This window comes from Typopeltis vanoorti, chromosome 19 (genome assembly GCF_054136105.1).
Source record: "Typopeltis vanoorti isolate ZY-2024b chromosome 19, IOZ_Tvanoo_1.0, whole genome shotgun sequence".
NCBI classification, from domain to species: domain Eukaryota; kingdom Metazoa; phylum Arthropoda; class Arachnida; order Uropygi; family Thelyphonidae; genus Typopeltis; species Typopeltis vanoorti.
This window is the reverse complement of record NC_143567.1, coordinates 72014992-72041843: the sequence shown is the minus strand read 5'-3', so window position 1 is coordinate 72041843 and position 26852 is coordinate 72014992. Positions and strand designations below refer to the sequence as shown.

Below are 26852 nucleotides of genomic sequence, written 5' to 3'. Positions count from 1 at the left end.
TGGGAAATGACTTTTGCATTACTTTACATTCTCTACAGTGTAACAAAAAATTGTATTTTTTGTTACACTGTAACTGCTGGGTAAATACTAGAGATGTTAACTGCTATTACTTCCTTTCTAGTTTCTAGTTTTTCCTGATGAAGGAAAATGAAGTATTTCACGAAACTAATCAAAATAAAAACATAGTTTCTATTTGACATCTTTGTTTGTGGTTTTATACCAAAAAGAAAATAGTTCTAAAATTAAATAATTTCATTTACTTAAATCCAATGGTTTTGTAAATTCTGCAGTAAACGGTTAACAAGCACTACATCAACAACCATTATAGTAAAATTCTCACTATAACAAACCAGTGAAAACTTGTGGCGAAAGTTCAATGCTATTCTGAATTCAATACAGCATCCTCTCACGGAGCAAACTATTCATTTCATGCTTATGAGTCTGTTATAGTGAAAGATGAAGATATTTAGTTTATATTTTTTGTTATCTAATCTGAAGAAGCAAACGACAGTCATCAAAATCATTAGATGTAAATACATTAGCAGTAATTGTAAATACAGACATTGTAAATGACAATTACATATTACTAGTAGCAACTGCACACAACTCAGAAGATGTTTAATTTCAAAGTTGATATTTTAACAGAGAAAAAATTTCAAAAGTGCATCTTAATTATCAATAAATAATATCAGATGGATACATGAAGTATTATACAGATGTTTTAATCCTTAAGTGATAATGAGGACAGATTGTTCCACAGCATAAAAAAATGACTGCAAATTATCTGAAATGCATAACACATTGGAAAATCTAAATAGATGAAATCCAATAATGGATTTCATCTATTTAGATTTTCTAAATAGATGAAATCTATTTAGAAAATCTAAATAGATTTTCTAAATAGATTAGAAAAATCTAAATAGAAAATCTAAATAGAAAATCTAATTTCTAGTGCCTTGTTTAATGAGTTACATGTATTATTCACAGTTACCACCTCTTAACAGCTTTTGAACCAGGGCATCCATTCACACTTTACAAAATTAGCATGCAGTTAATTTTTTTTTGTTTATTTCTTAATAAACAAAATAGTTTTCTTGTAGTTACATTTCTTTTTGTGCATTCAAACTATTATATCATTTTAGCATTTAGAAAAATCTTTCTGGTATGAATTAAAAACCATTATTATTAAAAATTAACATACTTTATGTTTTATATTTTATGCAAGTATGTAAAACAGAGTACAGTAATCTCACTATAAAGAATTTGCAGAAAACTAAAGGAATAGTTTGTTATAGTGGATAGCTTGCCACAGCAAATTTTCTTTAGCATAGCATTGTCCATGACACATTAGTAGTGACTTTTCAGTAGTTTGTTACAGTAAGTTTGCTATAACTATGTCTGCTATTTTGAGAGTTGAATATAATTAGTTTAGGTTTCATGAAAATTTACTGAAAACCGTCCATTGAAAGACAGTTTTTCAAATGGCAGTTCACTGAAAAAGCAATTTATCAAACAACAGTTTATTGCATGTTGTAAATGCAATTGATCAAAAAAAAAAAAAAATTCTCTGATAATTTTTCGATGATTTCTTTCATAATTCATCGCAAGATTATTGGTTGTGTAGATAGTGATTTGTGTCTAGACAAAAAAGTTCATTCTACCTAATTTTTTCACAACAATGATCAGATTGAAATCAAAACTGACAAATTTTAATGTAGATGTTAACTATAAAAGCTCATTAAATTTCATCCAGCTAGAGGGGAATTATTAATATCATTTGAAAATTTCTTTATCAAAATTTTCTAATAAAAGTGATCCTGTTGGAACTAATATCGAACCACACAGACTTCTTGCATGTTTTACAAATCTGAAAAGTGCACATATTCCACTAAGTCAGAGAGTTATTGCAATATAAAATGTTGACATGTTGTCCCTTTGTAGCCCTAAATACAGTTGACTGAAAACTGAAACGGTTTGACAAATTTTTGTAAAAGGCTCAATACCAAATCAGAGTAAAATTTATCCCATGTAATTGGTGTGTGGAGCCTCTAGTTCAGTCAGTATAAATGAAGCCCTTTATTTAGAATGATCTGAGTTCAAAACCAGTGCATGATATGAAGAATTTTTATCAGTCCACTTCAACTGAAGGTGAGTTATCCAGTCACGTATGGAGATGGCAGGGTTTTACTCAGGGCAAAGGACATAGAACACTTGCCAGATAAGGAAGACAATGGAAAACCATCTTGTTCTCTAATTATTTCCTACTAAAACAGCATTGCTACCCCACCAACCATTTGGTGGAGAAGAGAGGGGGATTAGGGGAAATAATAATTATAATTAAGAATTTTACATAATATTTTCCAGATTGTGTAAAACACACATAAAATACATGAAACACATATACTGACTAAAGGAATATCCTTAAAAAAAAAAAAAAAAATGCGACGTCTACATAACATATATAAAGGGAATATTATGCTAAGCTTCAACTACATCACAAGTTAATCGATTAAAACCCGAGTTCTTTTTGATAAATACAATGACATCTTATAATTCATCTTTCGGAACTGTTCATTCGATGATTTGTAGTTCCAGTGAATTGTGTTTTTGATTAACTGCCTTTTCAATGAATTGCTTTTTTGAGAAAGAGCATTTTGATTAATTGCTTTTTCAATTAACTGTTTTTTGATTATTTTTTTTTCAATAAATTGCCATTGTAAACTGTCATTCAATAAATCGTCTTTCGATTAATTGTTTTCAGTGAATTTTTTGGATACTAGTTACAATGCATCCTAGTTACAAAAGAGATGCTCTCAGCTCAAACTGAGAAGAGATGCAGCATTTAAAAACTATATGCATAAATGGAAACAGGAACAAGCATTGGACTGAGTGACTGCTCAATAAACTAATCCTAAATGTTTCAAATATATATAAAAAAAATAATAATAAAATAAATAGAAAGAAATATATAAATTATCAGTACGGAAATTATTTGTGTCAATATATACACACATAAAAGAACATACCTAAAGTCAGGATGTGGAATAACTGTTGGTATCTCATCTCCTATAATTCCTCGTTCAGTAACCGTTAGGACACCATTAGGTTCCAAAAGACCATTGAGACGATCCAGTACAGAAGGACTGCATAAAAAAAAAAAAAAATCATTCATTAAAATCTAGAAATATTACTTACGTTAACATTATCATCTATGCTTATTTTAATTATTTTAATTCACAACACATGAATAATAAGAAAATAATTAATATTTATTTAAATGAATTGCTGATATTTCATTGGTGCTATAGCCAACATGTTCAGAGCACAAAAAACAGTATGTCACAGTTGTGAACAGCAACAATTAGTTAACAGTGGGAGCAGATTAAAAACTGTAACAAACAGTACAAGGAACTACAGTCCTAATTGACACCATCTATTGTTGTTTAAAGGGAGAGAATTAACAATTATTATTTTGATCTTAAACTGACTGTCTTCCAGATTTTACATAAACTGATACAGCCATACTTTTTGAGGTTTGGGGAATGTTTTAAAACTGCTGCTGATTCCAAGATAGTCGTCTCTCTGACTTATGACTTCTGTGTGGAAATTCTTTCCCCCCGCCCCAAGATACCAAGAAATTATATACTTTGTTTAATCCTTTATCCAAGTGTAAGCAAACAAAGTTTGCGCCTTAAGTATTTTCAGGACTGGGGCAACGCGTGGTAAAGATGGTATGACTTCACATCACTTGCCTTAGTATCCCATAATGCAAAGCACATCTCCTTGCAGACATGTATAATACTATGCATTATGGATGCATAATATGAACGTTATGCATAATGCTATGCATTATACACATATTAATAATAAGGTGTGACACCTTTTGGTAACTTTGACTTCTGCATTACTTCACCCTTGGTATCACCCTGGGTCTGGGCTCCCACTGAAGAGACCTCAATAAAGGTCGAAACCAGCCTGAGTAGTGAGCCTTTCCCATAATGCATAGCATTATGTCTGCAAGGAAATGTGCTTTGCATTATGGGATACTAAGGCAAGTGATGTGGTCATACCACCTTTATCACGAGTTGCCCCAGTCCTGAAAATGCTTCAGACACAAACTTTGTTTGCTTATTACACTTGGATAAAGGATTAAACCAAGCATATAATTTCTTGGTATCTTTAATTTAACTCTATGTCTATTGTCGATGGCACAAAAAGCAAGGTCTGAACCTTCAGATTCTGAAAATTTTATATAATCTCGTTCTTGGATTCTAATAGTAGCAGAATAGCTAGTCTGTCCAAAGTAGTAGCAAAGCTGAAAGGATCCTTTGCATATATAATTTTTATACCACCATCAAACTAGCCCAGAAGCTGTCATCTTTCTTACTGTCTATCAAAGATACATTATCACCTCTGCTGTTCTCAGTTCTTGTCATCTTTGCTATTTGGACAGACTGGCCATTCTAATTGCTATTAGAATCCATGAACATCAAGATTATATAACATTTTTTTTTTTTGGAATCTAAAGGTCCAGAATTTCCTTCTCATGTCATTGATACTAGACAGAGAATTCACTGGAACCATACCAAGATGCTACACCACAGTAGGTTCAAATTTGATAACTTTTTCCCAAATAGTGTGAAGCTCTATGCTACTGTCCTAATCTTAATCAGACAGTTTTGAGAAGTGACTGCTTTTATTGTTTATAACTGTTTCAATTAATTATACATCTATACCTATGTCTCTGAGCTCTAATAGTATTACTCATCCAGTTGTATTAGAAGCTTGTGCTTCATAATTCATCTTGTATTTCCTCCAAAAGCACCAATAACAGTTTTCTTTTACATGTGTGAAGCTGTTATTTAAATATTATGCTACTTAGTTAAGATTAATTTGTGATAGTCTTTAAATTACAAAGTTAATACAATTCCATAATGAAATTGCTATTATTACTATTATTATCATTATTACATGACACCTCCAAGGGGTCCAGACTCATTGAGGGATGGCACTCTACAACTCTCCGTTTTGCACCACTCAATCCACCAACTACAGCGAACCGCATCATCTACTGCCCACCACCACTAATACTTTCATAGACAATCGCAAACATCCATGCCCACGGCAGGATTTGAACCCACAGCCTTTTGACTGGAGAGCAGATACACTAATCATTCGGCCAATACCAACACTAACCAGGCAGAAATAATGAATCCACAATGACATAATGACATTGTAATAACAAATTTAAATAAATTGAAAAAAAAAAAAAAAGAAAGAAAGAAAATAATGACATTGTAATGACAAAGGAAATGCAGCATGGATACCACTGACTACAATTGCAAACTGCTGGTTAGATTTACTTATAATATAATTGACAGAGATCCCATACAGCAGCATTTCTCAACCTTTCTAAGCCCAAGGACCAGTAAAATGCTTAAAACAATTCTATGGACCACTAAGTTATAATTTTTTAAAAAACCTATGTGGGGATTACCAACATTTGGGAAAAACTGTGCAATTTATAATATAATAAATCTAAAAGCATGTTTTGAATATATATGGAAACATAATTAATTAAATTGGAAGTAAATGATGAAAAATGTATCATCATTGAACGAAGTTTTAATTTTTAGTAAATAAATAAATAATATGATATAATTATGTTACTACTTAGTTTTAATGAGATGGTTGAGCTTCTTGGCCCTTGCAGAATTGCTGGATATCTGGCTCAATATTGGTCAACTTCAGTCGAAGATCAGTGCACACACACACTAAGACAATTTCTGTATTTTGTTTTGATGAAAATCCTTTCTCACAAAGACAGGTCGTAGAAAACTGCATGATGATTTTCAATGTTTCTTCAGATAATTCGAGAAATTCACTTCTCACTGAAGGCGAGATCCAGAATCAAGCCAAACCAAGATCACAGAATTGCATTTTAAACCCACTGTTACTTGAAAGGTCGTTCTCATGACTGCAAGCCTAAAATGGATCGCGAGCCCATAGAAATGTCTTATAAAAGTTATTTGGAAAATATGTTTCAAAATTCTGTTTCACAGTTTTGAGGTGATCACAAACCCTTTCCAGAAACTCAGAATCAACAAAAATATAATTTTCCACTAAAAAGGATTTCAATGTTGGAAAAGGTACAGATCATCTCGCTTTTACATAACTAATCCATAACACCAGTTTTTTCTTGAATGCCTTTATTTTGTCATAGGCATTAAGAACAGTTGAAGAATTTCTCTGAAGGGAGAGATTTAGTTCATTTAATTTCGAAAAAATGTCTGAAAGGTAGAATAGTGTTGATAACTATGCTTTGTCAACGAGCAGTGATGCAAACTCAGAATTACATTTATTTACAAACAATAAAACTTTGTGCCTTAATTGAAATAACCTTGTTAGTCCTTTGCCCCTGAAAAGCGAACAAATTTCAGAATGAAGCAAAAGTTGTATATATTCACTGCCTATTTCATTGCAGAGTACTGAAAATAACCTGTTATTTAATGAGCCTTAAATAAAATTAACTAGCTTTACAGCATTGTATATCACAGTTTTAAATTCTGGTGGCATTCCTTTGGAGGCTAACACTTCCCCTATGTATGAAACAATGTACCTAGTTCATATCCAGAGCTACTTCCTTGATCATAGAAACAATTCCACTATGCCTGCCTGTAAGGATGCGAGCTCTATCCGAACAGAAGCCCACACATTTTTCCCACTGGATTCCTTTTTATTATGTAATTATGGAGAGTGTCAAATATTTCTTCTCCAGTTGTTTGAGAAGGAGCAAGAAGCCACAGTAAGAACAGGTGTTGGATTGATTGATTGGCTTCAGGTTGGAAAAGGAGTAAGGCAAGGATATTTACCTTCTCCTCACTTGTTTAGTATATATATATATATAAATGACATCATGCATGAAGCATTGGATAAGCTCAAGACAGGAGTCAGGATAGGAGGTAGATTGATCAGTAATCTGAGGTATGCTGACGATACAGTATTCCTTTGTAATGACATGGAAGAACTAGGACTAATTCTTGGCAAAGTTAACAAGATCAGTAATAACAGAGGACTTCAACTCAATCCTAACAAGACAAAGATTATGGTTCTCAAAGGAAATACAAACAGGGAAGCTCTTGAGAAACAAGTTTACCTTAATGGAAAAATAATTGAAGAATTGCTGTTCAGAAGACATCAGAAGAAGGTTAGGAATGGCTAAAACAACAGTCAGAGACTTGTCTAAAATCTGGAAGGATGGATCTATTTCCATGGGAACAAAGTTAAGGATTTTGGATGCAGTTGTTTTTCCAACAGCGACTTATGGATGTGAGACTTGGAACCTAAAGAAGTCAGATAAGAAAAGGTTATCTGCTTTTGAGATGTGATGCTACAGAAAGCTGTTGAGGATATCATATACTGAAAAGCGTACAAATGAATGGGTGTTAGAAAAGATCAGTAGAACTTTAAGGCTCCTTAAGGATATTGACAAAAGAAAGTTAAAATATTTTGAACACATTGAAAGGATGGAAGGAGGACTTCTCAGAACAGTAACAGAAGGTAAAGTTCCTGGAAAAAGAGGAAGGGGTAAACCATCAATGAGATGGATGGATGGTGTGTGTGAGTGTGTGGAGTAACTAATTTTCAGAGAGTTGAAGTCTCCAAAAAAGCAAACCACAGGACTACATGGCAAGGCCTGGTGTGGCATATCACCGAGCATTGGAGTGACCATACAGCATCTGTGGATGTCCAGTGAATATATAGTTGTTCGAGATGACAAAGTTCTACAAAACGAAATATCATCATGAATGTTGTTATCATGTGCATATCTTACATAGCGTATTAACTGCGCATCATTTGTAACATCAGTAGGCTCGTCTTTTTTTAACGCATAATAAGGGCTCCTCTTAACTCTTTTGATTAACTGAGATTCTACATCACCTGCCATATCATTAATTTTGTGAGCAACAGTGTCATTTAAAACTGGAATCAAATCAACATCTTTTAGTAACTTGTTTCCAAACATAGTTTTTACCACATCTTTTATAGCTGGAAGTAGTAAATTTTCCCCAATAGAATGAGGATTTCCTGTTTTCGCTCTGCACAAACTTAAGAGATAGTATGCTTCCAGTGCCTTTCTGTTAATCAAACCCATGGCCAAAACTATACCTCCCCCATGATTTAATATCCCTAAGCATTGCTGAAAATATTCAACTGGTTTATTTTTCACATTATAATGTTTAGTTTCTAAATGTCATCGGAGTTTCACAGTTTTTATGCATGGCAACATTCTGCAGCTATTTGTTGTTGTTGTTTTTTTATGTATCAATTTTATTTTAATAATTTTTACTTACTTATTCTATTTTAATTTATTTTGTTTGGATAATAAAAATACATATATTTATTTAATTTAAGTCTGCCTGCAGACCACAGATTGAGAAACACTGCCACACAGGATCATATTCCATAATTTAATTATGGAATTGTATTAACATTTCACATTATATTATGCATGATGGAGAAGGGTAGAACTTATATACTTATTAGGTCTGATATCTTATACCAGAAGTTATCAGACCTGGAATCTCCTGTATATGATTGATCTGGTTTGGCTCAAGATTTTCTAGCCTCACTTTGCTGCCTCTACTGTTCTCCTAACTCTAATGAGGTTGATCAGAGCTAGTTCTATGTCCATATTATGGACATAGCCATATCCATATCCAGAAGAGAAGAGAAGAAAAGCTGAACTATCTGCTGTCAGTTATAAATTAACACAGATTGTTCATCAGCCCACAAGAATTCCATACTATCCTCATCATTCATACTCCCAACACTCTCTTTACGTAACCAACTCTTCCTCAAAATACATTGGATGATGTTAGCTTTCCTTTTAGCAAGTTTGACCATAACATTTTCCTTGTTTGCTTTTCTACAGATTACTTCTCCCAGTCAATTACAGTCTTGTATCCAGTGGCACTATGATACGAAATGGGTTGACACTCTAGCCATCATTTCCATGGTCTGATTATTGCTTCTGTTCTTCTGATCCTAGTACTAGCTCTGATCTAATAACTGAAATTATTCTCAGTTGTGTACCTTTATTCCCCACTCCGTTCAAAACCCATGACCCTAATCTTCAACAAATGTGGCACAGCAGTCCAACCAAAAATCCAACACATGTCCAATGGCTCAAGTCGAACTCCAGCCTCTCACTCAATTTACCAACAGCTACAAACATCATTAACAAATTCAAAGCAGACTTAGTAAGGGTCAAATACACTAAGTGTGCCTCCTGCTCAAATGGCAGTCAAGCCTTCTAGTCCAAGGCTGTAGGACACAACTTCTGTCCTTCCAAGTTTCCACCTTTCTTACATCCTGATGATACAATGATAGCATCTAAAGATAAAGCAGACCTCTTGCTATCAAGTTTTTCCTCTAACTCTTGTGCGAATGACCAAAGCAAATCTGCTCCCACCATTCCATGAATTATCCATAGTATGCCTCTTTTGATCTTTCACTTCTGTGTAAGGAATTTCATTCCTTTGAAGTGTTTTTCTGAAGGACATCAGAAAAATTCAACAACTATGATGACAGTAAGTCTCCTGGACCTTATTATATTCATCCAGTCGTATTAGAAGCTTGTGCTTGACTGATTTGGATTTATTGCCAAAGCAACTCAGGCTATGAGGCCAGTGTATTATGTCCATTAATTGCATGTGTTCTAATGGCTAGTTTGCCTATTTTAGGGGATGAAAAACCAAGTTGAAAAACTGAAAAGCCCTGATAAAAGTTCAATTGAAAAGTCCTATTATAAGCTTATATCTAAGCCTATTTAAAAAAAAAAAAAAAGAGATAAAAGTCAACCAACCTATTGTTCTCACTTCAATACTTCAAAAATAATGGGAAAGGGTAATCAACAGTCAACTATTTCACTATTTGTAGACTCAATGATTGCTTAGTGTTCACCAACATGGAACTCAGCCATCCTGATTACACAGCAAATCCTCTAGCTAACTTTACCAACCAATGGATAAAAGACATGGAAAAGTTTTGGAAAAATGCAAGTGGTTATTCTTGATATTTCTAAGGCAGCTGATGAAGTCTGGCATCATAGTCTTGTTACCAAGCAACCATTTTCTGGTATTCCTCCTACCTTTTGTTAGAGTATTGTCAGCTTCTTTTCCAGTCATTCACTGCAGAGTTATGGTGGATAGTTTTTTAATCAGATTTTTCAATCAATGCTGGAGTACTGCAGAGGTCTATTGTTCACTGATATCTCAGACATCCAACCATATTCATAGTTTGGCTAATGACAGTAATTTCATTCCTCTTCTTTATTTACAAAACTTTGTAGTGCGTGTTCAGCTTCAAGATTCTATAAGCAATGTTTTAAACCCTGATCTCTTTGCCTTTATCCAGTAGAATGAGGATAACCTGATTTAATTCCATCAAAACACAATATTATGTCTCATTTTCAAAAAAAAAAAAAAAGACAATGCATAACTCTCCTTCACTTTCACCAACCAGTTTTCTCTTCTTGAGTTGACTTTCTCACATTCTAGTCCACTTCTAGTCACAAACACATCATCATATTCAGAGCTTCTTCAGCATCAAAAAAAAAAAAAAAAAAAAGTTCATATTCTTTTTCTTTCTGAAGAATACTTCTCTAATGCTCAATCCTAACAGATTACAAATCTTAAAATCTCACTGACCTTATAATATTGTTCTCACATTCAGAGTGATGCATCTAAGCCTCCATCAGAATGTGTGATTGTATTCAGAAGCTATTCCCTTAATGGATGACCCAGTTGCTTTAGTTCTAGACATTTATCAGAACTTTCCAAACCTCCCTCATATTATGTAAACTGGAGCAAATGAGAATGGATATGAAGATGCAACACTGATGAGGGATGGCTGATTGATAGACATAAATAAATAATAGTATACAGTGGAGTAGAATCAGTAAGGCAGGTGATGAGTGGTGCTGCCAATTAATTTACATGTAAATGATATTTCTTGGAGATTTAAACAGCAAAGCAGGAAATGACTCCCACCAGACACAAGAAGACAGGAATATAGAGATTATATGTAAAAGAACTCAAAAAAAAAAAAAAAAAAAAAAAAAAAAAAAAAAAAAAAAAAAACAGGCTTATAGACCATTTATGTACTGGACACTCAAAAAGCAGTAGAATGAAAATCAATTACCTCTTAAAAAGAATTCACTTTAAAAATAAAAGTCTGTTTTAGGAAATTGCTATGCCATATAAATCACTCCAAACCGTCATAAATCTGGATATAAAAATTAGTGAACATTTAGGAAATGATTATCCTTTGGTAGAATAAGCAACATATTCAGCCAAACTTTACCACTTTCAGAGAATGCAATAGGATAGAAGAAATGTGGCACTTTTTCTCATTTAGGTTTTTGTGTGTGGTGTGGGTTAAGGTGATCACACTGTAGATAGAAATTACCAGGACTATATCCTGATGATTCCTTGCCAATGAAAACAAAATATTCAAATTACAATTAGTTATCTTTATCTGTGTTACAAATAACAACTGAAACTTGTTTGATTAAATTAAGTTTAAATAGTCATCATATAGTTAAAGAAGAATATCATAGTGCACTCACCTACAGAAATTCACATCATCAATCAGAAGCCAATGTCCCTTTTTAAGAGCATGGACCAAAATACTATCTATCCATTCAAATCTTCCACCACTGCTAATCACTCCAGTAGTTTCCAAATTGTGACTAATGTTGTTTAATTGCTTTTCTGCATTTTCAAGAACTATCGAATAATAATAATAATTCATTATAACAGATTCCAAATTAACATACTACATTTAATCATATTTTACATATTACATAACATATGGTTCTCAAACTTTTTAGATGATCTATAAATTAAAAGCAAATACTTGCTTTTAAAGCTTAAAAGTCTGTGTATAATAATGTCTCTATAGTGGACTGCAGATTTCAAAAATCAGATAACTATTCTTTTATTTATTACATGATCTCCAGAGCTTGAATCAAAAATAATGATTTTGGTTGAAAAGACTATTAAAAACATGTTTGGAACATGAAGACATTTATTAGGTCCTTTCTTTTAGTGTTACACGGTGATCAGCATTCATTTAAAAATTTTTTGGAAGTTTATGGATTTTACAACCGTGTTAAAAAACTTTATTATCCTGACGTTTTGATCTTCATATCAAGATCATCATCTGGAGCATACATAAATATACAAGACAAGCTGAGTTACATTATTAACTGTAAGCTAGAGAAACAATGATTTGATCACATGTTATTCTACTGGCATGACCTCTAGTGGAAAAAAAAAATTATTTATAAATTACATCAAGCTAAATTCTATTTATGATGACAGGATTAAATATTCTTTCTTATAGTTTTCTTTCAGAAACAATGATTTCCTATTTTTAGTATTACAATTGTTATTTAAGATACCGTATTTTCTACAGTCCTGTTTATAGTTGTTCTTAGTGAGGAAGGTTTCATTGGTCGAATATATGCCTTCAATATGTTTGGGATTTTAAGACCATCGTTATTCTTCAGATTGGGGTGGCTGATAATGATCTCACAGGCTTCCTTAAATTTCCGTTCATACCATGTTTTCGTGCGATGTAGACAGCTAGTGCTTTTCCAGTAAATTCTGTGTAAGGTATTCACAGGGCATGATCCGAAAGGCCAGTTTCACCATAATATTTATTGTGTCATTTATGTTCTTTTTGTCTGATAGGAATTGTGTGTCCTTTTCTCCTATACATGGTATGTTGCAAGTACAATAAATATGGTATACTCCAGGGTGGACTAGTGGAGGGAGTGGGTCTTTGGATGAGTTGAGTAAGCTTTTTAATTTTGCAGGCAGTTTAAAGGTGGCTTTGAGGTTGTAAAAAAAGCTTACTCAACTCTTCCAAAGACCCACCCTGGAGTATACCGTATTTATTGTACTTGCAACATACCATGTATAGGAGAAAAGGACACACAATTCCTATCAGACAAAAAGAACATAAACAACACATTAAATATAATAATTTGGTGAAACTGGCCTTTCGGATCATGCCCTGTGAATACCTTACACAGAATTTACTGGAAAAGCACTAGCTGTCTACATCGCACGAAAACATGGTATGAACGGAAATTTAAGGAAGCCTGTGAGATCATTATCAACCACCCCAATCTGAAGAATAACGATGGTCTTAAAATCCCAAGCATATTGAAGGCATATATTCGACCAACGAAACCTTCCTCACTAAGAACAACTATAAACAGGACTGTAGAAAATACGGTATCTTAAATAACAATTGTAATACTAAAAATAGGGCATCAGTTTCTGAAAGAAAACTATCTGTAAGAAAGAATGTTTAATCCGTCATCATAAAGAGAATTTAGCTTGATGTAATTTATAATTCCCCCCCCCCCCCACTAGAGATCATGCCAGTAGAATAACATGTGATCAAATCATTGTATCTCTAGCTTACAGTTAATAATGTAACTCAGCTTGTCTTTTATATTTATGCATGCTCCAGATGATGATCTTGATATGAAGATCGAAACGTCGGGACAATAAAAAGGTTTTTTAACACGGTTGTAAATTCCACAAAATTCCAAAAAATTTTTAAATGAACATTTATTAGGTCTTTTCAAATGAAGGAGTTAACCAGTTCCAGTTTGGAGAAGGTAGAGTTTTCATTCCTGTGGGCTTTCATCTTGCATAATAGAAGACCTGGCAAGAAGAAGAATATATACAATTAATAGACATAGCAGAATTAGGTATTTATATAACCAATATGACTGTGACACATTGCTTAGCATAATACATTAAAGGGAAGTTGAAACCTTTATTTACTGCTGCAATCAGAGACCTAATAAAAAAAAAGAACTACTTGTTTTTGAAGTCACATTTCAGAGGAAATGTTTGGGAAAAATTTTGAGTAAAAAGCAAAGCTAATAATAGTAAATAACTAGTGAAATTTCTGCTCACATTACATAAAATAAGAAAAAATGTGATAATGATATTGCGTTATTGTGGATACCAGTATCTTCAAAGGTTAGGAATAGAAGAATATATACAGAGAATCTGATTTAAGACACAATCACCATCTAGCTTGAAGGTGGATAAAAATGATATCACTTAAGAACAATAAGTTAAAACAGAATGAGTCAAGTCAGCATTGATATATAAACTATTTAAATACAGAATGATTATTGGGAAAAGAGGAAAGAGAAAACAAAAACCAAATATCAGAGACTCAGTGCCAAAATCTGAAAATAGTTAATTTAGCCACATGATGCTCTAGCCACATACTGACTATACTTGCAAGGAACTAATGTGCTCTTAGAGAATACAGAGAAAAAGGTAAGAAAGTAATGTGTAAAATTAGCTAAAGAAAAGGCATGGGAATATTGGTAAATTTGGGGAAGCATATAGATAATAAATATAATGAAGCTAGCAAATATGTCAGGTAGCATGGTAAAGCTTAGAAATGGAAAAATAACTGCATATATGAAATCAGTAATGATAAAGGATATATATAAAAATTAAATAAAAATTAAAGATAAGGATATTTTGGATGTATGCAGAAATTATGTTGAAAAATTATTAAATAAAATAAATAGTAGTGGAATATAACCAGAAGGAATTCAGTCATCAGTACATTTAATGATGAAGGTAGGAAAAAAGCTTTCAGAAATCTATAAGAAGGTGGAGTATTGATATTCAACAAGAAATGTTCAAATACGGTATGCAGGTATAAAAGTTTTACGCCGCTTACTGAAGAATTAAGAAGCTTGGTCAGAAGGCCTAATTCCAGATGAATGGGTAGAAATCTCATAGTATCAATCTATAAAAAAAGGGAAATGAAACTGAACATGAGAATTAGAGAGGAATTTCCCTACTGAGTGTTCCAGGTAGGATTTATGTAACATTTTTGAAGAAGAGGACCTTAAGGAAAAATAAACTTGGTTTGTGCCAAACAGGATGTTCAGGAGTAGATTTGCAAGATTTTTACTTTTTATATATATATATATATATATATATATATATATATAAGCCTATAGAAGGATATACAGGAAGACAATTGGAAACAAAATGTATAGTAAAGGGGAAGGACGCATATCATCTCCACTGACTGTTAATCACCATTTATATGAACTAATTTATGAAGGTAAGTGGTCCTCAACTTCATATCAAAATTGGGAATGTTAAACTCAGCTCTTTACACAGATGATGTTACACACCTAAATAAAATCCACTATGAGTCAGTCTTTAGGATTTAAAGACTGACCCATGAATAACTGACATTATTTGTTTGATCTGAAAATCAGCAATTAAAAAAAAAAAAGCAAAGAAAACAGTCAGGGACACAGAAACATCAACTATTTTATCAACGGAGAATCCAGAGGCATAATTTTTAGTAGCAAATGGAACTAAGTGTAGAAAGAGAAAAATCAATGCTAATGCAGCACAGAATCACATGAATGGAATAGTTGAAAAATTAGCTAAAACATGAAACTAGCAATACATAAGACAGCGTTCATGCAGTTTTTGCTTTTGCATATGAAAGTTGGGTTAAAAAAAAATGAGTAGGCATTACAGATATGAGAGGTCTGAAGAAAACTATGGGAGCAACCGATATCATTAATGACAGAGTCACAACAGTTAAAAAAGAATGAGTCAAGTCAGCATTGATAAAAAGACATTTATATATAAACCATTCTCAGCACTCAAGAATGTGTGGGCACAGTAATCTAAGGTGGCATGGTGAACAGAATAGGAGAGGAGGATAGCAAAATAGCTACCTGACACCATGATGGCTATAAAAACATTTTGCAACAAGCTACAGAATCAAAGCTTGATGTTTGGTTTTTTTCAATTTGGAAGGCTTCACAAAAAATAGTTGACGTAGCTGGTGAGACAAGCAGTATCACTGGAAATCGGTAACTTAATAGCATCTAATTCAGAAAAACAAAAATTAAGAGTAGAAAACCACTACTAACATTGAAGAATTAACCACTGAAAATTTTATCTAAACATGACTAAGGGTTTCTATAATAAGAATATAACACTAATATTGATGAGATCTGTTAAATCAAGCAACACATTCCAACTACTATTGCAAAATCTACAAGCAGAAGAGGTGAGTGTGGTTTTCGGTTCACCTTGGATATAAATGTAAAATTATTTTGATGAAAATAACAAAGCTAATCAAGAGCTCAATTTTATATACTACTGTACTTTATGATAGCAATTACGTTTATTATGCTAAATATATCAAATTAAAAAAAAAAAAAAAAGAAACTGCACTCCATCATGCTGCAAATGATGATTTTAAGGCTGATAAATTTTATTACATTAATAAGAAATTATTAATTTCATCATCATCATCAATTTCCTACCATGTACCCTCAAGGGGTGTACAGGATATGATAGTACTACATGAAAAATTTACATAATTACTAACTTTCAATCTACAATTTTCCTCCAAATCATTCTGTTACTTGTCAAGACTCCAACATTATCAGATCTTATATTTCTATCATCTAAGGCACTTTGTACCGTATCAATCCACCTATATCTTGGTCTTCCTCTGGGTCGTTTTCCTGCAACCTGGCAGAGAACACTTGTTTTGCTAATCTTTCCTCGCCCATTCTGTTTAAGTGACCATACCACCTGAGATTAGCTCTGCTAATCCATTCCTGGATACTGACAATGTCACGTTCTTTCCTAATATCCTCATTTTTAATATGATATTGCCATCTGTTCGTGCTCCTAATCTTTCTAAAGGACTCTCATATCTGCTGTCTCTAGTCTTTGGTCAAGTGTTTTACTTCTGATCCAGCTCTCAGATCCCAGTTAAAACTGGTTTGAACACTGTCTTGTATACAGCTAATTTAGTATTCTGACTAATTTCTCTCTTATTCCATATGAATTTATTCAATTGACTTCCTACCATACCAGCTTTGTTGATTTTGTTGTCTATTTCCATATTTCATTTACCATCTTCACTAAAAATCGTGCCTAAGTAGCTGAAATGTTTTACTTGTTCCACAGGTTTTCCTTTCACAAAGCAGTTGACATTTTGAACAATTCTACCTATTTTCATTGTCTTTGTCTTTTTATTGCTGATCTTCATACCATATCTATTACAACAGTTATTCAATATAGTCAGGGAATCTTGCAGACTTGAAGCGGATTTATTTAGAAGTATAACATCATCTTTATGCAGATGATATTATACTGCATAAAGCAAAGAGCTGACATTAACATCTCCAATTTTGATATCATGTTTAAAACCACTTTCCTTCATAATGTGATCCATAAAGATAATGAATAACAGAGGGGATAATGTACATTCTTGTCTCACACCAGATTTAACATTAAACCATCTTCCTGTACTTCCTTCAATTCTAACTGATGACTTACAACTCAAATAAAGACTAAGTATTGCTTAATATAAGGCTCCACTGACACAATAAACTGTAGCATATTGAATAGCTTCTCTCTTGGCACTTTATCATATGCCTTTTCTAGATCGACAAAACTTAAATATAGATCTTTGTTATATTCCAATGATTTCTCAACTATTTGTCATAAAGTGAAGATCTGATCCTGAAAGCCTCTATTTGACCTGAATTCAGCTTGTTCTACACCAAGCTTTTCTTCTACAATTCTTCTCAATCGTTTCTCGAATATACTTGCATAAATCTTACCACGAACACTCAGTTGGGAAATACCTCTGTAATTCTCACATTCAGTTTATTTCCTTTTTTATATATATGGGTACTATTAGAGCTCTACTCCAATCATCGGGAATTCGTCTCTCTGTCCAGGCTCTTAGAAGTATGTAGTGCAGCCACTGTAAGACTTTTATACCACGATACTTCAACATTTCTGGTCGAATATCATCTACTCCTGCTGCCTTCTCACATTTCAAGCCTTTGATGGCTTTTTCTACTTCAAGTATGGATATGTATTCCTGACTGTATGCCTGTTGAGTGTTTTTTACCACTGTGTTATCACTGCTTGTTTCATTCAGCAATTTTTCAAAGTAATTACTCCATACTTCAAGGATATCTTTTTCTCCCATTTTCATGTCACCTTTATCATCCCTAACTTCTTTTACAGCACTCTTTCCTCCATTTCTGAGCTTTTTTTCAACAACCTCCAAAATATTTTGCCATCTTCTTGATGCTTATTTTCTATGTTCTTTCCAAATTCCTCCCATGACTTTTGTTTAGCTAGTTTTACACCATGCTTAGCTTTCTTACATTTGTCTCTGTATTTTCTAAGAGCACAAGCTGACTTATTTTCCAGGAACTTTTGATATGCTTTCCTCTTTAACTTCCTGTGTCCACCATGGAGTTCTGATTTTACTATCCTTGCAGACGACCTCACCAAATGCCTCTCTGGCTGAATCAATTAGGGTTTTCTTCAAGGCTTGCCACTGAATCTCCAAGGTTTGATTCCTGTTCTCAAACTCTTTCATTTTTTCTTTTTATTAATTTTTTTAATTATTCATTTTATTATTAATAAAATTTATAAGTAATAGAAAAAAAAAAAGAAAGAAATGATAAAATATAAACAGTGATTAAAACAATGACAATTAGACTAGATCTTTCTTTGGTCAGTTTGATACATATAATGATTACTATTGAATGAAGAAAGTTGTGTATAAAAACATAATGGTAATTTACTATTTTACATTTCATTTGTTTATTATTTGATAAAATATAAACAGTGATTAAAACAATGACAATTAGACTAGATCTTTCTTTGGTCAGTTTGATACATATAATGATTACTATTGTATGAAGAAAGTTGTGTATAAAAACATAATGGCTTTAATAAAAATTTAATAAATTTGCCTTTTCATACAATTTCTAGTTATTTGGTTGGTTTAATTTTGGAGTGATCTTGCTTACATTCCTATTTACACATTCATCAAATTTTCACTCATTTACATTAAACAAGTTAATTTTAGAGTCAACTTGTTTTCATACAAAACAGAAGTAATTACATAATTCAGCAACATCAAACTTCCAAAGGTATGCCCACTATCTTTTAAATTTTTGAAAGATATAGTTGATTCAGTTAATTCATCATCATCAAATTCTTGACATGTACACTCAAGGGTTGTACAGAAATACACCACTTATGAAGAAATTACACCACTACTAACTTTCTATCAACAATTTTTCTCCAAATCAATCTGTTATCTGTCAAGACTCCAACATTATCAGATTTTATATTTTTGTCTTCTAAGGCACTTTTTACTATATCAATCCACCTATATCTGGGTCCTTTTCCTGCCAACCTGGCAGAGAACACTTGTTCTGCTAATCTTTCCTCTCCCATTCTATTTAAGTGACCATACCACCTGAGATTACCTCTGCTAACACATTCCTGGATGCTAATAATGGCAAGTTCTATCTTAATATCCTAATTTTTAATGTAATATTGCCATTGATGCCATCTATTCATGCCCCTAATCTTCCACAGGATTCTCATATATGTGGCCTCCAGTCTTTGGTCAAGTGTTTATTTCAAGTCAAATGGGATAAGAGAAATTATTGGATAAGATATATGGGATATGAGAGAAACTTCTGTCTTATCCCATATACATTTATTCAGTTGACTTCCTACCATACTGACTTTGTTGATTCTGTTGTCTATTTCGATATTTAATTTACCATCTTCACTAAAAATTGTGCCTAAGTACCTGAAATGTTTTACTTTTTCTATAGGTTCTCTTCATAATGCAGTTGATATTTTCAATGCTTCTGGTTATTTTCATTGTCTTTGTCTTGTTATTGCTGATTTTCATACCCAATATATTACAACAGTTAATCAATTTAGTCAGGGAATCTTGATTGTACAGAGGGAATAATGCACATCCTTGTCTGACACCAGATTTAACATCAAACCATCTTCCTGTACTTCCTTCCATTCTAACTGCTAACTTACTATTCAAATAAAGATGAAGTATTGCTTAATATAATGCCCCAATGACACCATATAACTGTAGCATTTTGAATAGCTTTTCTCTTGACACCTTGTCATATGCTTTTTGTAGGTCTACAAAACTTAAATACAGATCTTTGTGATATTCCAATGATTTCTCAACTATTTGTTGTAAAGTGAAAATCTGATCCTGACAGCCTCTATTTGGCCTGAATATAGCTTGTTCTTCACCAAGCTTCCCTGCCATAATCCTTCTCAACTGTTTCTCACGTATACTTGCATAAATCTTACCATGAACACTCAGTAGGGAAATACCTCTGTAATTCTCACATTCAGTTTTATTTCCCTTCTTGTATATGGGTACTATGAGAACTCTACTCTACTAATCATCTGGAATTTGTCCCTCTGTCCAGGCCTTCTGAACTATGCAGTGCAGCAACTGCAAGACTTTTATACCTCCATACTTAAGCATTTCTGGTCGAATATCATCTACTCCTGCATTTCAGTAGTAGATGAAGATGTTTCCACATTTCAGGCTTATGATGGCTTTTTTCTAACTGTGCTATCACTGCTTGTTTCATTTAGCAATTTTTTGAAGTAATTGCTCCATACATCAAAGGATATCTTTCTCCAGTTTTCATATCACTTTTATCATCTCTAATTCCTTTTATAGTACTCTTTCCTCTGTTTCTGAGCTTTTTTCAACAGCCTCCAGAATATTTTGGCACCTTCTTGCTATTTATTTTCCATGACTTTTGTTTAGCTTTCTTACATTTGTCTCTGTATTCTCTAACAGCACATGCAGACTTATTCACCAGGAACGTTTGATATGCTTTCTTCTTTTCCTTCATTGCCTCTTTAACTTCCTGTGTCCAGCATGGAGTTCTGATATTTCTATCCTTGCAGACAACCTCACCACTTGCCACTCTGGCTGAATCAATCAATGATTTTTTCAAGATTTGCCACTGAACCTCCAAGGTTTGGTTCCTATTCTCAAACTCTCTCATTTTTTCTTGAATAATGTTTGTGTATTTTAGTCTACAGTTCACATCTGAGAGCTGCTAAACTTTTATTCGCATTCTTCTTTTCAAAATGAAATTAAATTTTATCCTGCTCAAGACTAAATAGTGATCACTTCCGATTTCAAATCCTCCATACCCTCTAGTGTCATGCACCAGTGAGAAAACATCACTATCAACAGTAGCATAGTCAATGAGACTTTTCTTATTCCTTGCTTCTCCTCTCCATGTGAATTTATGAACATTTTTATGTTGGAACATTGTGTTAGTAATAACCAGTCCATGTCATCAGCAGAAATCCAACAAGTATTTGCCATTATTATTAGCTTTGCTCTTTTCTCCAAATTTTCCCAAATTATTTCTGTATGTCTGACCATCATTTCCCACTCTGCTATTTAGATACCTAACAAGGACCAATTTTTCTTTTTTTCATTGTCAGTTGCTTTCTCTAAAGCCTCAAAAATTTCCTCCACTTCTACCTTAGTAGAACCTTCTGTGGAACTATAGGCAGAAATAAGTCTCATTGTCCAGTTCTCCATTCTGATATTTGCCCACATCACTCTACTTGATATTGCCTGCCATTCAAGAGGATTAGCCTTATATTTAGTGTTGAATACTATAGCTACTCCTTCTTTTTCCTGATTGTTATTGCCTGAATATAACATTTTGTATTACTGCTTAGAAAGATCTCACCAGTTTTTGTCTTTTTTTGTTTCAGTCACCCCTATTATATCGATTTGGTACTAATTCAAGTTCTCAGGAAGCTCCATTTCTTTGCTATTCAGGTTTCTTTTGTTGATAGTACCGATCTTGAACTCTGGTGATGTTGAGTTGGGGTGTTGGTCAGGATTAGTTGCCATAGCTGACTTTTCACCCTAGTTCACTGCGAGAACAACAAGACCTTGTTTAACCAGGTGATGTCCCAGCAAGCATAAAATTCTGTTCACAAATAAAATAATGGTACCGCATGAAAATTTAGTGAATTTTATTCTCAAATTTATATCATAATTCTCTAATTATGCATTAAATAGTAGTAAAAAAAAAGACAGGTTATGGAAGGAGCAGCATAAATGCAAGATGCATTCCTGCAGGGTAATTATTAATAAGTATAGTTTTTAATTAGTAGTATACATCACAAAGTCCCCTATTAATGAGTAGTCAGAGCAATCAATGAATTTTTTTTCTTCAAATTATCATTACAAGAAAATGTTCCTTTCATATACATATGTTCCTTCATATATTACATCATTTAGTAACATTTATTGCATCAGGAGATTACTTTATCATCATCATCATCATCATCAAATTCCTGCCATGTACCCTCAAGGGGTGTACAGGATATGACAGTACTACATGAAAAAATTACATCATTACTAACTTCCTATCTACAATTTTCCTCCAAATCAGTCTGTTACTTGTCAAGACTCCAACATTATCAGATCTTATATTTCTATCGTCTAAGGCACTTTGTACCGTATCAATCCACCTATATCTTGGTCTTCCTCTGGGTCGTTTTCCTGCCAACCTGGCAGAGAACACTTGTTTTGCTAATCTTTCCTCTCCCATTCTATTTAAGTGACCATACCATCTGAGATTAGCTCTGCTAATGTTAATTATTTAAGAAAGAACCAGCAATACATTTAACAAAAAATAAAAACATGCATAACTGATTCAGTCTTAATTAGAAAAGAAATAAGTTATGCATGTTTTTATTTTTTGTTATATATGTTAAATATAAGTTATATATTTAAAAATTTAGGTACGAGGGGAGGGGGGGGGGTTAGTTAGTCATAATGATCATATACTGCATGAATTTTGGGCATTGGGGACATCTTCTGGATGTGCTTTCTGAACTGCAGGAAAATAATTAATTTATAAAAAAAAAAAGGCTTTCTGATAGAGACATAATGTGGAGTTTCAGAAGTTGGAAATCAAATTCTTGAATTAATTGAATTCATACAGTTGAATTAATTAAGAACATAAATAAAATTATGTTCTAAAATTGTCTATGATGATTTCTTTGTCTTTCAATTCGTGATTGGTCATTTAAGATGTAATCTGTAGCCAAAATTAAGTGAGGCACCATCCTTATTGTTTGTCTTTTGCATATACACCAACACTTTCATGCAACCCTAGACACAATAATATAAATGGGTTAATACCAGAAGATCTGGCCAGCCAAGTATAAGGACAATCTAATAGTTGAAACGAGACAATGATTCAGATAATCAGAAACCAGTTAGTAAAAACTGTTTAAGTTACATCATAATGGAAATACACTATTGTGACAGTAAAAGAACATAGTCCAAAAGACAAGAAATTTCAATTTATGTAAAGTTAAGATATGTTTCCCCACTGAAATTATCAGTAAACATGTATGCTCTAAATAACTGCATTAACACAACTAACATCAGAAACTGAATCACCTGCTGAAGAAGCATTTTCATAAGCTCAGTGACATTCATTACAAGTATTATTCACTCCATCTCAAGTAAGGGATGATCCATTGGTGAATAAAGTGTATCTGCACAATCAGAATTTCAGAGCATCTACAACAAAAGTTTGCCTAAGTCTTACCTGAATGTCTGAAGTGTTGTACTTCTTGCAAATGCCATGAACTTGTAAGCAGTCTCTATTTATTGCTCAGTGAACAATTCAGGAATTTCAAGATGTATTTATTTTTTGCTATGCACTTCTTAGAACTTCACGGTGCTGCTCAAATATTTTTAGGACATGAAAAACATTTATATATTTTTTCAACTGAAGGTGAGTTAGCCAACCCCCTATTGAAGTAGCAATGTTTTTCTGTCGGAATCCATCTCCGCCACCTCTCTGCACACACCCACACATTTAAATTACAAAAATACATTTAATGGTGAGAAGAACTGGGTGGAATGTGGAGTGTTCTTCCACAAACAGGCTTGAGACTCCAGTGTAATGTCAATTAATAATGATGAACAATAAAATTTTTAATACAAAAACATTTTGTATCCCTTCCTAATATAAAGAGGTAGCACTTAATTTTGTATACAATATTAATTGCAAATCAGGGTTCCAAACATTGAAGAAACAGAAGACCAGCACACATCAAACCAAAAGAACAAACAAAGATAAAACAAGAACTATCATCTATGAAGAGTTGTCTTGCATAACACAAAAATAAATGTACAAATCTACTTATATATAAAAATTATATACTACAAAAATAAATATATATTACAATTAAAAAACAGAGTGTATGTTTCACAGGCCAAAATGGCTCTGGGTGCATGAAATACTGATGTCATCAACATGGAATCAGTTCTGTTTATCCATTCTGTGGATTTTCTTAGGTATGAAATGCATCTTTTTTATGATTCTTTTGGGTTTGTTCCAGACTTCTTTAGATAACAGTGCAAGTAGCACATCTAGTATGGCAAAGTTTCAAGATGAAAACACACTTTCAACAACGAATAAAAAAGTCTATAATTAGAAACTTATTTTTCATAAACATTCAAAGTATGTTTCATATAAAAACTGTACCTGCACTATCACAAGGAAGGATTTTCAAAATAGAAATAACATCCCTGAGATAATTCACTCTTCTCTGAAAGACATCTCGTTCTTCTAATAAACTGGTAGGAAGTTTATTGTATTTCTCACTATTAAAGCAACTCCATTTGTGAAGTAATCTCTGCAAGTGGTCTTCAATTTCTTCATTTTCTAGCAACAGTAAAGAATCCCATATTGTCTGTTGAAGAGAAGTCTCTAGTGACTGGTACACCAGATCTAATTTATGGGAGAGATCAGCCTAGAAAATTAAAATATTATTAATCTTTGGGATTTTAATGAGCTATCATTAAGGATATAATATGATAATAACTTATTATGTAATTTATAATATATTTATGGTATTAAGTTCCATGCTTAATATAAACATGGAACTTTAATACCATACTAGACAAGTATGATCTGAGAGGAGTTGGAATTCATTAGCAAGAAATGTGGTGAAAAGCAACTAAATGAGAACTCTTCAAAATTTAAAAAAAAAAAAAATTAATTAAAAATGATTTAATGTCACTTTGGTTATAAGAATTAATCAGTGATATTGAATTTTTCAACTTCAGTGTGAAACTACAGGGTCACCTCTTCCATGCTGTACATAGCTGTTAAATTACTGGCTACTATTTGAGCTATCATTTGATGAACTTTGTGAAAACATTAAATTTACATTCTTATGAAAGCAGTGGACTTCTGAAAAAATTCACTCACTTCTGCTTTTTTATGATAAAATTTAGTAAACAAGGCTTGTACTTTAAAAACTTTCAGTAATTTTGAAGATTCTACAAAAAGTTTCTTCTATCCTTTCATGGCTGTTCAAGTATGTCTCTTTAACAATATATATATATATATTTAAAAAAAATATATATATATATAAATAAAATTTTTAAGATTTTGTAGATTTATTAGCTTTGAGGATGGGTGAGTTAGAACAGCTCTATATAAAATATAGCCTTGCTTATTAAAACTGTATGTTCACATTTTTAACACTTTTTCTTCAGAAATAAAAATTGAATCTACACAGTTTGTTTCTGTCATCATAAATTCATAAGAAAATAATGTTTTGAAAGTTTGCATTCAACAATAGATTTTAAGATAAAGCAAAAGAAAGATAATTATTAATTATTATTACTGACCTTCCAACAGAAGAGTTAAGTGCAGCTTGGTAGCAAAAGCATAAACTCATGATGAGGACAAATTCATAATTTTACAATAGCACATTACTCTCAATATTCCCAAATACAGATATCCCTTGATTAACGCAATTAATTAACCCTTGATGTTACCACATTAATCAAATATAATAATCAATGATAATAATTACAATTCGTTCATGATCGATTACTGTATTAATAATTTGTTTTATACGGTACTCCTTTAGGAAAGATAAAAAATGAATCCAAAGTAAATGTTTAATAAATGCTTTGACTTACGCTAGTTAATGCAATTTTTTTTATCAAAAAAAGTTATCAAGAGTCGTTAGAACAGTTTTAATTTTTTTCTTATCAGCATAAATTCTAAAATAACAAGCAAATTGACTCTCTAAACCTCGGTAAACAAGAATTCTTCAATTAACATCTAGATCCATATCCCTTACTAACTGCTTAAGTGATTCTAAACTGTGAAATATTCCATCCAGTTCTTTGATTTATCTCCTTTGGAACCTCATCTTCACATTCCATTTGTTCATTGTCTTCATATGCACATGGTTTCAATTTCAAGAAGATCGTTGTCACTGAAATCTTTTGAATTTGAATCCATTAATTATTTAACATCTTCTGCATTAACACCATCAAAACCAAGGTCTTCACCAATTGCAATGATTTCTTCAACCACATTGTTCACAAGATTTTGAAAACCACCTAAGTCATTAGCGTATTCTGGCAAAAGGTTTTTCCAAACAGCTCTCATTCAGCTAGAAGACACCTGCTCCCACCAGTCATGAATGTTTTCAATTGCATGTTTAATGTTAAAATTTTTCCAAAATTCTTGGAGCGTAATTGCATTTTCTCCCGTTGTTGCTTCTACTGCCTTTGAGAATGTCTTTTTAACAAAATAGGTTTTGAAAGTTGCAATGACGCTCATGTCCATGGGTTGTAGCAATGATGTATTTGGTGGAAAAAATAAAACTTTAACATTCTCACAGATCATTAAGAGAATTTGGATGACCAGTTGCATTATGTAAAAGCAAAGTTCTGCTGTATTTTTTAAATACAGCAGAACAATTAGAGCTTGTAATACACCCACTCTTAATGCTTAATGGGAGGAATGATGTCATACTGTTCACGACTCTCTTTCTCTTGGCCAG

The 26852-nt window shown here is 32.6% G+C and overlaps 1 protein-coding gene across 1 annotated transcript in view; it reads right to left on the bottom strand.

The window, feature by feature from the left end:
• The window catches only part of LOC150096239 (midasin), a 1081806-nt gene that overhangs the window by 458144 nt on the left and 596810 nt on the right, over nucleotides 1-26852 (bottom strand). Inside the window, exons 42-44 of the mRNA XM_090409469.1 lie at nucleotides 24527-24794; nucleotides 11633-11792; nucleotides 3027-3143 (exon numbers count right to left, since the gene is read on the bottom strand). Of these exons, the coding sequence (XP_090265595.1) occupies nucleotides 3027-3143; nucleotides 11633-11792; nucleotides 24527-24794 (545 nt within the window). The remainder of the gene's footprint in view (nucleotides 1-3026; nucleotides 3144-11632; nucleotides 11793-24526; nucleotides 24795-26852) is intronic.